Genomic DNA, 13,930 nt, shown 5'->3' on the forward strand with positions numbered 1-13,930 from the left:
GTATCTCTGCCAATTGGTTCCTCTTTCCTTTGTTGAAGAGGGTCTGTGTCACTTGTCTTACTATTCCTCCATCTTACCGGAAGTCCCTGAATCTAAATTCTTGAATCTGTAGACAACATGTAGCTGTATCTTCTGTTTATCCAGTCTGAAAACTCAGCCTTTCGGTGTGATTTTTTAATCCATTCACATTTAATGTTATCATTGATATATGTCATTGATTGATATAGATGGATTTATGTCATTGATATAGATGATTTATGTCATTGATATACGTGGAGTTATATCATTGATGTGAGTGGATTTATGTCAGTGACCCAGGTGAATTGTTGTTAATATAGGTGGATTTATGTCTAGGTGAGATTATGTCATTGATATAGGTGGATTTATATCATTGATGTAAGTGGTTTTGTGTCATTGATTGATATAGATGGATTTATGTCATTGATACAGATGGATTTATATTGTTGATTAGGTGGAGTTATATCTGTGCCATCTTACTTTTTACTTTCTATATGTCTCAAGTCTTTTTTATTCCTTTATTTCTCCTCTATTGCTTTCTTTTGAAATGAGTGAATATTTTCTAATGTCCCTAAGGCACTTGACTGCTAACCAGAAGGCTGGCGGTTCAAACCCACCAGCCACTCCTCGGAAGGAAGGTTGGGCAATCCTACTTCCGTGGTGATACTGCCTCGGAAACCCAAGGAGGGGTCGCTATGAGTCGGGTCCGACTCGACGGCACATAACAACAACAACAACATTTTAATTGCACTAATTATTTTTAAGTTATATTTGGAGTTCTATTTGTAATGGTGCTCTAGGTTTACCATTTATACCTTAATTAATCAGAATCAGCTGTGATTTATACTAGCTTGATTCCAGTAACTGATAGAAATACTACTCCTAAATAGCTCTGTTCCCTTTTCCCCACTCTTATGGTATTCCATCCATCAGTGTTGCAAACCCAATAATAGGTTACTGTAATCATCACTTTACACCTGTCGTTATGTGCTTAGCCTGTTAGGGCTTTGCTTCCTCCAATCTCCTTTGTGCTATCATTGCATATATACTCTTATCTATAATAGGTCCAACAGTGCATCATATGCATATTATTTTAGACACCACCCACTGCCACTGAGTCAATTCCTACTCATAGAGACCTCCAGTGGGTTTCCAAGGCTGTAAATCATCACAGAAGTAGATTGCTTCATCTTCCTCCCATAGAGCAGCCGGTAGGTTTGAACTACCACTCTTCTGGTTAGCAGCCAATGCCTTAGCCACTATGCCACCAGAGCTTCTTATTTTCTACACTCACTGCCAATGAATCGGATCTGACTCATAGCAACCCCTCCTTGCGTTTCTGAGGCAGTATCACTACAGAAGTAGATTGCTCAACCTTCCTTCCGAGGAGTGGCTGGTGTGTTTGAACTGCCGGCCTTCTGGTTAACAGTCAAGTGCCTTAGGCACTACACCATCAGAGCTTCCTTATTTTATACAACTGCTTTTTCAATCAGTAAAGGAAAGAAATGAATGTATACATGGACTGTCCTCCATAACTACACTTCCCTTGATGGCACTCTTGTTTGGCCTCGTGGGTTCCCACCACTGCTGGAGTCCTCTGCTTTCAGCATGAGCAGCTTCCTTGTTCGGTTGAAGGGTGTGTGAGCAACAAAGCCTGCACTTTACGTTCCTAGTTTTCCCAGCTTCCCAAGGGTTTCTCATGTCAGAGCCAGTCTGCCTGCGCGTGTTTCCCAGAGGCACCAGGATTTCAGTATTGTTATTAAGAATCTGAGGGGCCTGTGCTCGGGCTTTTGCCTGGGGCTCTTACTGTGAGGGCCATTTGTTCAACGTGAAGCATGTTGCAGGGTCGCTGTGACACCATTTTATCCTCACAGCGGGGCCTTCCCCACTGGTGACTGGTGTCACTCTACATGGGAGAGGGGCTGCTGCTTCTGCCCTATGGCTGGTTTAAATGCTTCGCACCATCTTCCACTTTGTTTCCATTCAGGAGAAGAATTTGACAATATTGAACTCACGGTGACTTCACAACACAGGGGAAAGACATTCAGTGGCAAGCATCATTACCTCACAGAAAATCAATACCCAAAATAAAGTTATGAAAATGGGCTGCTTCTCCAGATGGATTTGCTTCTGGAATTCAGGAGTTATTGCGGCGATGATTCTGGGATGATTCTGGGTCACGTGTTTCCTATGTGTTTGGAGCTGGGTCCTTCTTGGTCTCTTGAATGGAAATTCCAGGTGTCCACAGGAGGGGGAAGGAACTGGGAGCTGTAGGCCTGTCTGGCCTGCTGGCCCTCCCATTAGGCTCTTTCCTGAGGTCCTGTGGGTGGGAAGCTGGCCACCAGTGGGCGTGGGGATCTTCGGGAGAACACACTTAGGTGGAAGGGCTTTGGCCTCAGCACCAGACAGAGTTGGTCAGGCATTAGCTCCAAAAAATGTAAGGAAATGAGAATACACACCTCCAGGAGCCTTAGCATGGAAACAAAACTTGCCGCCTGGAAAGATCACAGGGAGTGCACCTACAGCAGCTACTGTCTGCCTGGCCTCTAAACCATCTCCCTCATTTGTGCCTTTTGTTCCCTGTCATATACTCTCAAACTAATTCTGTCCTCCCGTTATCTTACTTTCCCCATCTGCAGGTAATTTATAATTTCCTTTGAGACAAATAGACAATTATTGGTAAGCAGATAGAGTGAAGTGCCTGCTAACAGAGATGGCAGGACTTGCCATGAGAGCATCAGGGAGGAAGCAGTCAAAGCTGCTGGGGGTGTGTGGGAGGGGTGGGGGGTTTGGAGAGGGGGTGTGGGGGAGGGGTGGTGTTTGGAGACTGAAGAACCGACCAGACGGAAAGGAAGGAGGAGAAGCCCTGGTGAGAGGTAGAGTAGGAGTGGGTCTCCAGTGATGCCCAGGAACAGGGCTGCCAAAGGGCTGGGTCACACCACACAGGCCCCAAGGACATGCCTGATCCATGTCAGGTTGTGACAGTCCACTCACTGTTTGGGGAAGGGGTGGAATGATCCATTCTGATTTTTAAAAAATGGCTCTGGGGCAAGGTAAAGGATTGGGAATGTGAGGCCTGGGTGCAGGCACTTTCTACTGAGTATCGCTGGGCATCAGGCTTGTTGCCCTCCTTCCAGAAGCCTGTATCCTGCCCTGTGAGCCCCCCCAGACCCCTTCCTTCTGTTGTGCTCCCTCTCTAAGTAACCCCCCTACCCACCTCCTCTTCCTATGATGTCAGACCGTTTTGTGTACTCACTTTCTCCTCTGCTGTTCTGTCAACAACAACAAAAAGTTACCCTCAGGCCCTACAGATCTTAAAAAGAGCAGAAGTTGTACATGGAGATCCATTGCAGACTATTCACAAAGTGGAACAATCCATTTCCCGTCAACAGATGAATGGAGAAACACCATGTGGTCCATCCATTCAGTGGAGCATTGCTCAGCCGTAAAGAGACGTGAAGTCCTGATGCGTGCTGCAGCATGGTGGAACCTTGGAAACAAACACTCCATGCTGACTGAAGGAGCCAGTTGAAAGCCCACACTGTGTAGGACTGCACTCTTAGCACACCCTGGAGGTGCCCTTGGCCAACTTTGTGAAAAGGATGATGGGGTGCAGGATTACAGGGGCATTATGGCCAGGCTTGTGCCTTCTGTTCCTGTAACTTTTACACAGGGGGTCAAGAGGTCATGCAGCTTGCTGGAGGAGGTGATGAGTCTGTATTTGGATGTGGGTTTTGAAGTTTCCACAGGAATTTTGGTTGTGAACTGTGATCATCTGGCTCATTAAATATTTTCTCTTGTTGGAACTGTTTGCTAGTTACTGCTCCCCGTTGCCCATCAGGCCAATCCTGACTCACAGTGACCTTATAGGACAGGGTGGAATAGCACTGCCCCCCTGGGATTCCAAGGCTGTAATCTCTGTGGAAGTAGACCGCTACATCTTCTCCTGTGGAGCAGCTGGTGGGTTTGAACTGCTGAATCTTCAGTTAGCAGTTGAGCATTTAACCACTGTGCCACCAGAGCTCCTTATTTACTAGTTAGCACCATGAAAGTTTCTGGAATTAAATATGAGGTAAGATCAGTTTTTTGTTCAAGTGAATGAGGAAAAATCAGCAAAATATGTTTAGGATGGAGAATCATTTAAAAATACATAAAATACGTCAGTCTCTCACAGCATTGATACCAACATTTTTCTTAAACTTTCAAGTCACAACCTGTGTGTTCTTGTCCATCGATCACAGTCCTGGCCGAGTGCGGATGGCCAGCACTCGGGAAGGAAGACGCAGTCGTTTCCTTGGCAGGAAGGTCCTGCCCACGGAAGCATTTCCGACTCGTGTGTGGCCACGCCCTGCCTCTGAGCTGCCAGGTTCCGCACCATCCCTGCCCCTCGGTCATCCCAAAGCAGAGACGACAGCTCCTCTTTGTCTCTGGCTCTGGCCTTTACTGGTGACACAGAAGATACGTAACAAGCGTCCAACAGCCCGTAGCCCAGACCACCCTGAGCCTGTAGTCGGCAGTCCCCTTGAAGGAGGCCCCAAGGCATGTACTTGGGGTGAGTGGTGTATTTTGAGGGTAGTCTGCCCCATGAAGGATCTGCTGGCTATAGGCAGGGTGCCGAAGGGGCAGGGAGGCTGCATCTTCCGACCTCCCCTAACCTGATAAGAGGAAGACAGAATCACCATCGATAGTCCAAGGCCTATTCCTGTGAGGCCTGACATGCTGCCTCCCTCCAGCCCTTTCATCAACCCTCACACCAACCATTCCTCCTGCAGCACCCACTGCCTCTCTGCCGGGTTGGATAATTCACTGCAGTGGCCACACAGAACTCACAGATTATGGGGTTTATTAGGGGAGCAACAGGCTACAATTCAAGTTCAGGAACACATCCAGTCTCTCTCAGCCTGCCATCTCTCAGCCCACAGTCTCTCTCAGTCTCTCTCCCAGCAGTGCGTGTCTCTCGGTGTCTTTCTCCCAGCAGCATGTTGTCTTTAGGAGGTGTTTCTCTCAGTAGCACATCTTCCTCAGCCAGCAGTCAGAGAGACTCCTTCTGCCTCTAAGGGCTCCATTTGAGCCTGGCAGAGTGGCCAAACTAACCAATCATAACATTAGAATTCTAAACAGCTGAGAGAGAGCGAACTTTCCAGAAAATTGCTTCATACCACTCTCAACAGAAATACCCCAGGTGGATAACATTAACAATCAGGGGCTCCTCAATTGCTCATGGAAAATTCCACCACAGAGTTTACAAAGACTTATGACTAGAAAAGCCATACCAGGTAATTTGTTACACCATATAGGGGCTCTACTGCCAGTATCTGTGTGGACTGAGGAAGGGTGGGGTCATCCTGACAGACTCAGTCTACCTGTGTATCAGTCTGTCTGCCTATCTACCTACCTACCTATAATATGCCTACCTCTCATCTGTCTGTTTTTCTGCATATCTGTCATCTGTCAATCTATCTACCTACCTACCTATAATATGCCTACCTCTCATCTGTCTGTTTTTCTGCATATCTGTCATCTGTCAATCTATCTACCTACCTACCTATCACCTGTCTATCACTTAGCTATCTATCATATGTCTGTTTTTCTGTCTGTCATCTACCTGTCTACTTACCTATCTATCTATCTATCTGTCATCTACCTACCTATCATCCATCTCTCTATCTCATCTATCTATCTATCATCCAGCTGTCTATCTATCTATCTTGCTGAAAGATAGGTGACTGTTTTATTGCTTGACTGCTAACCAGAAGGCTGGTGGTTCAAATCTACCAGCCACTCCTTGGAAGGAAGGTTGGGCAATCTACTTCTGTAGTGATACCGCCTCGAAAACCCAAGAGGTCACTATGAGTCAGATCCAACTTGATAGCAGTGAGTTTGGTTTCTTGGTTATCTCTTGCTTGTATGACAATCACTCAGAAATGTTCTATTGGCTTGCTTTGTAGGTGTGTTCATGGCCATGTCTCAGCTTATTTGGGTGTGGCATAGCATGCCTCCTTCACCCCAAATCTGTCCAGCAAGGTTTCCTTGGAGCAGACACTGATTCATACTAGGGCATTGGTGCAATGGCTTATGGAAGCAACATGACTGGATCTGGGTGAGGTTCCAAGAAAAAATGAGTCTGACTGTTCAATAATTGAAAATCTCACGATCTAGACCACACTGACAGTGGTCTTCTTTCCTCTGCATCTGCTTCACCCAGCAGAGCTCTCAAAATAGGCCAGCATCCCCACCTCAGCACCCACACTGGAAGTGAGAGCAGTTCCTTTCTCAGATCAACATTGTTTCAGTATAATTTACATTTTAATGAAATGTACCTGTTGTAAATGTGGTTTTCAGTGAATTCTGATAAATGCATAGACCTGTGTGACCTCCACCACAGATGCTCCCGTCACCCCAAAGGGTTCCTCGTGCCCCCTCTAGTCAATCTGTGCCCTCCCCAGTAACCACTCCTCACATATATCATCTTTGTCTTTTCTGAAAGACTTTTGTTTAAATGGCTTTTCACTCAGTGTATTTTCTTGGACACCCATCCACAGTGTCATGGTGTCAGTAGTCTAGCCCTTTTTATTGCTGTTTTATTCTCTTTTGTATAAGTAAACAGTAATTTGTTGATCCATTTGTTGATAACATTCAGACTCTTTTCAATGTTTTGCTACTATACATCAAGCTGCTATGGGCATTTACTCATATTTTTTTTGTGTGTGAGCATATGCTTTCATTTCTCTTGACTGATTTCCTAGGGGTGGAATGGGTAGGTCATATGGAAGATCAGTGTTTAACTTTTCACAAATGTTAACCAGTGTTCTGAAGTATTATGTACCATTTTCCATTCCCACTGGTAATGTGGGGGAGTTCTAGGTGCTCCATATCCTTGCCAACACTTGGTGGTGTCAGCCTATTATGTTTGTATGTTTTAGTAAATGTGCAGTGGCATCCCATTTTGCTTTTAATTTGCATTTCCCTGACAACTACTGATGTTGAACATTTTTTCATATGCTTCTCTGATAAAAGTCTATTAAGGTTCTTCCTGTTAATTTATTCATTGTTTATCTTGTTTAATTTTTGAGTTGTAAGAGTTCTTAATATCTTTGGTATAAAGTCCTACATATAAAAGCTAAAGCAATTTAACTTCTGGAAGAAAACATAGGAGAACACCCTTATGATCTTGAGGTAGACAGTGATTTCCTATATGACACAAAAATAATAGTTTAGACTTTATCAGAATTGAAAATGGCTTCACTTTGAGAGTCACTGTTAACAAAATGAAAAGTCAAGCTACAGGCTTAGAGAAAATCACCACAGTTTATGTACCTAAGAAAGGATTCGTTTGTAAAATGTAGTAAGAGAACTGTCACTGATATTTCTGACACTGTCCTAGAATCCAGTCTCATTAGACTGGCTTGGATGCCTACTCCATCCCTCAAGTGCTGGCACAGTCTCCAGGAAATGGCTCCTGCCCCCACTAGCCTCAGTGGGTTGGGTGAAGAAATGGTGAGAGGCCCTCCCAGGTATCAAAAGAAAGGGGAGTAGTTACTGAGCAGGCAAGCAGCAGCTGTCCGCTCTGCTGAATGGTGGAGGGACCTGCCTTTCTGTAGTTCTGTTATTTGGGTGGTGTGGTGGTTGAGTCTGTGTGTCACCTTGACTGGGCCTGGCTGAGTGGCTGGGCAGCTGGATGTAGGATTCCGCATGATGAGACTGGTCGTCAGCTGCATGGTGGACTCTACTGGCAGCAGCTGAGTAGCTGCCTTAGGGATGTGGGCTGCTTCCTGTATATAAGAAGCCTTGGGGAACGGTCTGCTGGCTGCTGAGGTTGACAAGCCCAAAGTTGACAAGTAAAAAGGCACAATCCCGATGTTACCAAACCACATGGCAGGCCATTAATTCAAGTCCATTAAAAGGCCCAAGGTCAGCAGAGCATGGCAGGCTGCTGAACAAAGACACAGTTACATGCCTCAGCAGCCAGCAGCTGTCTGAGTGAAGAAAAGCCTCTAGCTCTAGTGGGCTGGGAGCAGGAGGCAGAGCTGAAGCTCAAGGTTGAGGGGCTGTCACCCAGCCCCTAGAGGCTAGCACTTTGAACTCGGACTTAAAGCCTCCAAACTGTAAGAGAATAAACTCCTATTTCTTCGAGCATCCCATTTGTGGTATATTCCTGTCAGAGCGACACTAGGGGACCAGAATGGGTGGGAAGGCAGAGTTGGCAGTGTGTCCTTCTGACACTGTTGTTCTTAGCTGCAGTAGAGTTGCCTCCCACTCATGGCGATCCTGCATACACCGTGACAGAATGTTGCCTGATCCTGCATCACGCCCACTGTTAACTGCCCCGGTGTACTTTGAGTGCCTTCCTGTCTGGGGAACTCTTCTTCTGGTCTATATCCAACAGTGTTTCATGGTGACCCCTAGGGTTTTCACTGGAAGATTTTCCAAATTAGATCACCAGTCGTCCCCTCCTAGTCTGTTTCACTCTGGAAGAAGTACTGAGACCTGTCCACATAGGTGGCCCTGCTGGTGTTTGAAATTCTAGTGGCATAGCTCCCAGCATCGAAGCAACATTCACATCAGCCCAGTGTGATACACTGACAGATGCTCTGGGAGCCTCCCTGCCAGCCTGTGTACACCTTACTCCAGTACCTATAATTGCTCCAAGCCCAGTAGGGCTGGCGGGTAGGGCCCGGTCTCTGGGGTGTATTCTTTTCTGCATTAGGGAATAGGTTTGTCCTCTGGCAGAACACCACAGACTGTAACATGAACACAGACACACCCATCAGTTATCCTTATTTCTGAACTGCCCAGTGGGCTGGGGTGGGGGCACCCATGTTTTGTTTCTAATACAGACAAGCAATGAAAGCACATGTTGTCAACCCGGTGTTTCAAACAAAAAGTGCATGCTGCATTGCACAGTAAGGCGTAAGAGGAGTCTCATCCTGGGGTTCCCATAAGTGTAGATTGTTCGTCTCTGTCCTGGGTTGGGTTGGAAGTGCTGTCATCAGTGTCCATGGGAGAACAAGGGTGACATGCAGGCCCCTCAGGTGACATACAGCCTGCAGGTCGGAAGAGCTGCCATGGTGGGTGACGAGCACATTACCTGCTCCAAATGCGTCCCTGGGCACCTGGCCAACAAGGCTTTGTCTGTCCCAAGGTTCTCACCACATCACCTGGGCTCCCAGGGAGGGACCAGGCCATGCCTACCCCTTTCCAGCTGGGTTGTGGCCATGTTAGTTAGGAACACGTGTGGCTCAGGGACTCTCAGAGCCCTGAGCTGGGCACTCTTTCTCAGGGACACACTTTTTGGATGAGGGCTCCTGTTCTGCCTTGGAGGCTCATGATATTCTGCATGAAGGATCATTTTTTTTTTCTCCTTCTGTTCCTCCTGTTTTCCCCTTCCATTGCTGCTGTTAGATGCTGTGGAAGGGGTTCCACCTCACAGCAACCTCTGCACACCAGGACGGAGCCCTGCCCGGCCCTGCACCATCCCCACATCCTTGCTCTGCTTGACCCCGTCGTTGCAGCCGCTGCGTCAGTCCGTCTCGAGGAGGGTCTTCCTCTTGAGCACTGACCCTTCTTCTCTTTACCAAATATGATACCCTTCTGCAGGAAATGGTCCTCTCCAAAGAGACAAAGTCTCCCCATCCTCACCTCTAAAGAGCATTCTGTCTGTCCTTCCAAGACATTTGTTCGTTCGTCTGGCAGCCCACCATATGTTTAGTATTCTTTGCCAATGCCATAACTCAAAGAAAGTGAAACAAACGAAAGTCCAACTGTAAACCCTGGGAAAGCATAGCTCCGTACAGAGTTGGCTTCTGGTGTTGCTGATAAGAGAGCTGAGCTCCAAGAAACCAGCCTTCCAGCGAGGTGGGCAGGGTTTCCAACAGAACTCAGCAGGAAACCCCATGTACACCTCAGAAAGAAGGCAGAGTAAATCCGCAGACTGACACTGTCTGGCACAAGGATGCAGGGACCACGAGGGGCTCCCTCCTTCTCAGGCACCCTGCTCCCTTCTCCAGGGGAGCGTTAAAGAGTCTGGATGAATTAAGCTGCAGTTAGGTGAAGAGGAAAGGGCAAAGCCGGATGGTTTACATTTGAAACAGTGCAGTTATCTCGGAGGGAAACTTCCTTTGTGAAGATCTGTGAAGCCTGGCTGGTGTGAGGTGTAGTGCCTCACGGAGGCATATCCACTTCCTGCAGAAGCCTCCTTGACTTTACACCTCTGTGAGCACTCTGCCCCCTGCTCCTGAAATCCCACAGAAGACCCCCAGGAAATGGCCCCTCTGGCAAAGCCAACACCTGTGTAGCCGGCTCCAGCTTCCACTTCAGACCCAGAGCAGTGCCCTGGCTGTGGTCTGTGGGAAGGGATCCTTCCCCAGCTCCTGGAGGCTGCAGCTTAGGCAGGCTCCTCGGCTTCCCAACTGCCCAGGGAGTCGTCTATGCATGACAGTAGTTCCCTGGCCATTACACACACCCCTGTGAGAAGCACTTTTATTGACTAGGTTGCAGCATTCACGTGGTTTTCACTTGAGCCAGGATACCATTTGTCCCTTGACTTAGGCTGGCTTTCTCCCCGTGCAGTGTGGTTGGGTAAACCAGTTGCCACGGAGTTGATCGGACTACTAGCAGCTCCAGGTGTGTCAGTAGAACCAGGCTTCACGGAGCTGTCAGGTGCTGGTTTTGTAGAAGTGGATTCCAGACCTTTCTTCCAAGGTGCCTTGGGGGTAAACTTGGGCCTCTAACTTTAGTATTATTATTATTATGCTTCAGGTGCGAATTTACAGAGAATTTGTTTTGCATTCAACAGTTCGTGTACATTTGGTTTCACTCCCCAGTTACCATCCCCAACCCCCCCGCTCTCCTCCTTCCCCTTCCCTGTGACCCCCCACCCCAACCCCATGCCCTTCCTGTCTGTCCAGCTTTCCCTCCCTGTGAGTGTTGCCCCTCTGGTGCCCCATGGCCGATTGCTCCAAGGGGTGTATCTCCATAGAGTAGGTGGGTGCATCGCCATGGGTTGAGTGTTCCAGCATGTAAGTCTTATTAGTGTTGGGCTGAGAGCCAGCCTGTGGGAGAGAGTTTTATCCCAGGCCCGAAGTGTATCCCAGGGCCATGGTCTTGGGGGTCTAACTTTTTCGTTTAACCGCCTGCCCTACAGGGACTCTTCTTTCCCAGCACAGGCCTTCAAAGGCGAGACAGTGACCAGCCAATCACGAGGGCCACCCATCTCACCAAGCCCCTGGGCCCTTCCGTAGCCACCTGGCCCCAGTGGAGGGGGGCACGCAGTAACTCGGGCCCTGTATTTTATGCACCACTGTTTCCCCTTAGTTTGTACAGGTGTGAGGCTACTTCTTCTAGGTTGTGGAAACATTTTCATGAAAGCAGTGTAGGTATGCGTTCTCACCTGTTGCACATCTTTTAAAAGATATTAACATGTTTTCCTCTTTCCCATTTTCTTTTGCCCCCAAAGGAGCAGGGGGCTGGACTCCGCTTGTGTCGAACAAGTACCAGTGGCTGCAGGTCGACCTTGGAGAAAAGATGGAGGTCACGGCCGTAGCCACCCAGGGTGGGTATGGCAGCTCCAACTGGGTGACTGGCTACCTGCTGATGTTCAGCGACAGTGGCAGGAACTGGAAGCAGTATCGGCGGGAGGAGAGCATCTCGGTAGGTTCCGGGAGAGCGGTGTAGTCCCCCAGGCCTGGCCTGTGGCGATGTCCCTGCAGACCCAAGGCCTGGTTTGCAGGGGAGAGCAAACCTGCAGGATTGCATGGCAAAGATTTCCACACCCACCTGACTTAGAAAACCTGTGTCTCTGCTGCTGTTAGCTGTCATCTGGTTGGCCCAACACATTTCACCCGCACACAGTGGGGTGAAATGCTGCCCAGGCCTGCACTCTGCACTGTACCCACGATGGGGTGCAGACAAGACCACTGTGATCACATAGTTTTCAGTGGCTGGCTTTTGGGAGTAGCTTGCTAGGCCTTTATTCCTAGTCTGTCTGAGTTTGGAAGCTCCACCGAAACATGCCAAGCACCACAGCGACACACCAGCCTCCACCGACAGACGGGTGGCAGCAGTGTGTGTGGGGTGTTGGTGGGAACTGAACCCAGCTCTTCTGCATGGATGGCTCAGATGCTCCCCCTGAACCACCAGTAACCCCAGCCAGCATCTAGAAAGAAATCGTTGTAAGCATGAAAGTGTCGTAGCATCCTGTGTATCGCAGTGTGTGTTTTGCACAATAGTGGGGAGGTTTGGCCTTGTCTCTGGATTGTTTTCCTTGCTTTTCATTCTTCCCATTCCTACTGCCTCCATCTGAGCCTCCTGAAAGACAGTGCTTGAATATCTTCCCATGGATGGCATGTCTGAAATGTAGGTGTGGCCACAGGCGTGTCATAGGTGCTGAAGGGACAGTGCCCTATAGCAGAGTCGATGGGCGGAGATGGCTCTAGGATTTCACGCTCTTGTGTGGATGTGCTGCAGACCATTCAGTAAACTAGCACGTGCCAGTGCTCCTTGGGGGCAAATTCTTTTCTTTGCTTAACTTTTGTGATTTTTGAAAGGTATACAACTTAGCAGCTGTCTTCCATTATGTAATTTTGAAAGTAACCCGTATACCTTTGTTTAACCTTATTTAGCTACATCAAAGATATAAAATGTTCAGTTTGTGGGTGATTGTGGGCCCAATGTAAGGGAGAACATAAAAGAGTGATGTCTGTAGTTGGGTGTTTGGGAATGACCGTTGAAGCAGCAAGCTTGAAGAAGTATTGCTATGTGGCAAAAGCATCATTCTTTCCTTAATGTAAAATAAAAAGTTTGGATTTTCATGCAGGCCAGAGGTACCATATTGCAATCAGGTAATAGAGCTGTCTGAGTTGTCAGGACACACGGAAGGACGGAGACAACAAAACACCAGTTACGAGCACAAAACCAACAGGCCAATGGTGAGGCAGCCCACCTACAGATAATCAGTGTCCTCTTTCAGGATAACCATATTCACTGCCGTCGAGTTGGACCCTACTCCTAGCAGCCCCTCCTTGGCTTTCCGAGGCGGTAGGTATCACTACACAAGGAAGACTGGGCCATCTTCTTCTGTAGAGATACCACCTCAGAAACCCAAGGAGGGGTCACTATGGGTTGGGACCAACTTGACGGCAGTGAGTTTAGTTTGGTTTTTGGTCTTTCACAGATACTCTCTGGACCCAGGTTTTATTTTCAGCTCACTGAGGATGCTGCTGGTGTTACCACCCCCACCCAAAGGGCAAGCTAGTTAGTTAGTTGGCTAGTTCCGGTTGGGGGGTCTGAGGAAGCTCTTGGCTTGCTTGCCTGTATGGAGTGGCCCCCAGACTCTCCCACAGTGGAAGGGAGAAAGTGCCAGGTCAGACACTTAGTCTGGACCACACAGCAGGCTCTACCATCAGAGGCCCTCATAACTCAGGAGCTCCTCCCACAGCTGAATGGGGGGAGGGGAGGGGGGAGGGTCGGGCCAAGCCATTAGGCCCTTCTATCCCTCCAGTTCCATCTGCCCCCTGCTTCTTGCCTCATCTTCTTACTCTTCTTGTCCTTTATTTCTCTACAAAATGCAGGCTCTAGAGATAGCCAGAGGGACCAGCCTGCACCAGCTGGTACTTGGAGTGTATTGCGTAGAGTTAGTGGACCCTTTGCAGCATCTACTTTGGGGATGACTTCTGATTGTTAGAGAGAAAATTTCTCTGCACAGTGGCCTTGAATGCCCTCTCTGGTTCTACCTGTGTCAAGAGGTGCATCTGTGCCTAGGTGTCCCCACACATGGGCTCCCCACAGGGGCAGCCTGATGATACGAGGAGGTGGGACCTGTGCCCAGATATAGGCTGGCCACAGTGAGACAGTGTGATGACCTTAAGAAGTACACTTGAGCCCAGCTGTCACTATGCATGGGCTCCCTGCAGGA

General features: G+C 48.3%; 1 protein-coding gene across 1 annotated transcript in view; it reads left to right on the forward strand.

Annotated features, from left to right (window-relative positions):
• Nucleotides 1-13,930, forward strand: part of LOC103198982 (contactin-associated protein-like 4) — a 204,763-nt gene that overhangs the window by 37,701 nt on the left and 153,132 nt on the right. Inside the window, exon 3 of the mRNA XM_007943199.1 lies at nt 11,474-11,667. Coding sequence (XP_007941390.1) covers nt 11,474-11,667 — 194 coding nt within the window. The remainder of the gene's footprint in view (nt 1-11,473; nt 11,668-13,930) is intronic.

This window comes from Orycteropus afer, unplaced genomic scaffold (genome assembly GCF_000298275.1).
Source record: "Orycteropus afer afer isolate SDZICR_OR568_19922 unplaced genomic scaffold, OryAfe1.0 scaffold00006, whole genome shotgun sequence".
Lineage (NCBI taxonomy): Eukaryota > Metazoa > Chordata > Mammalia > Tubulidentata > Orycteropodidae > Orycteropus > Orycteropus afer.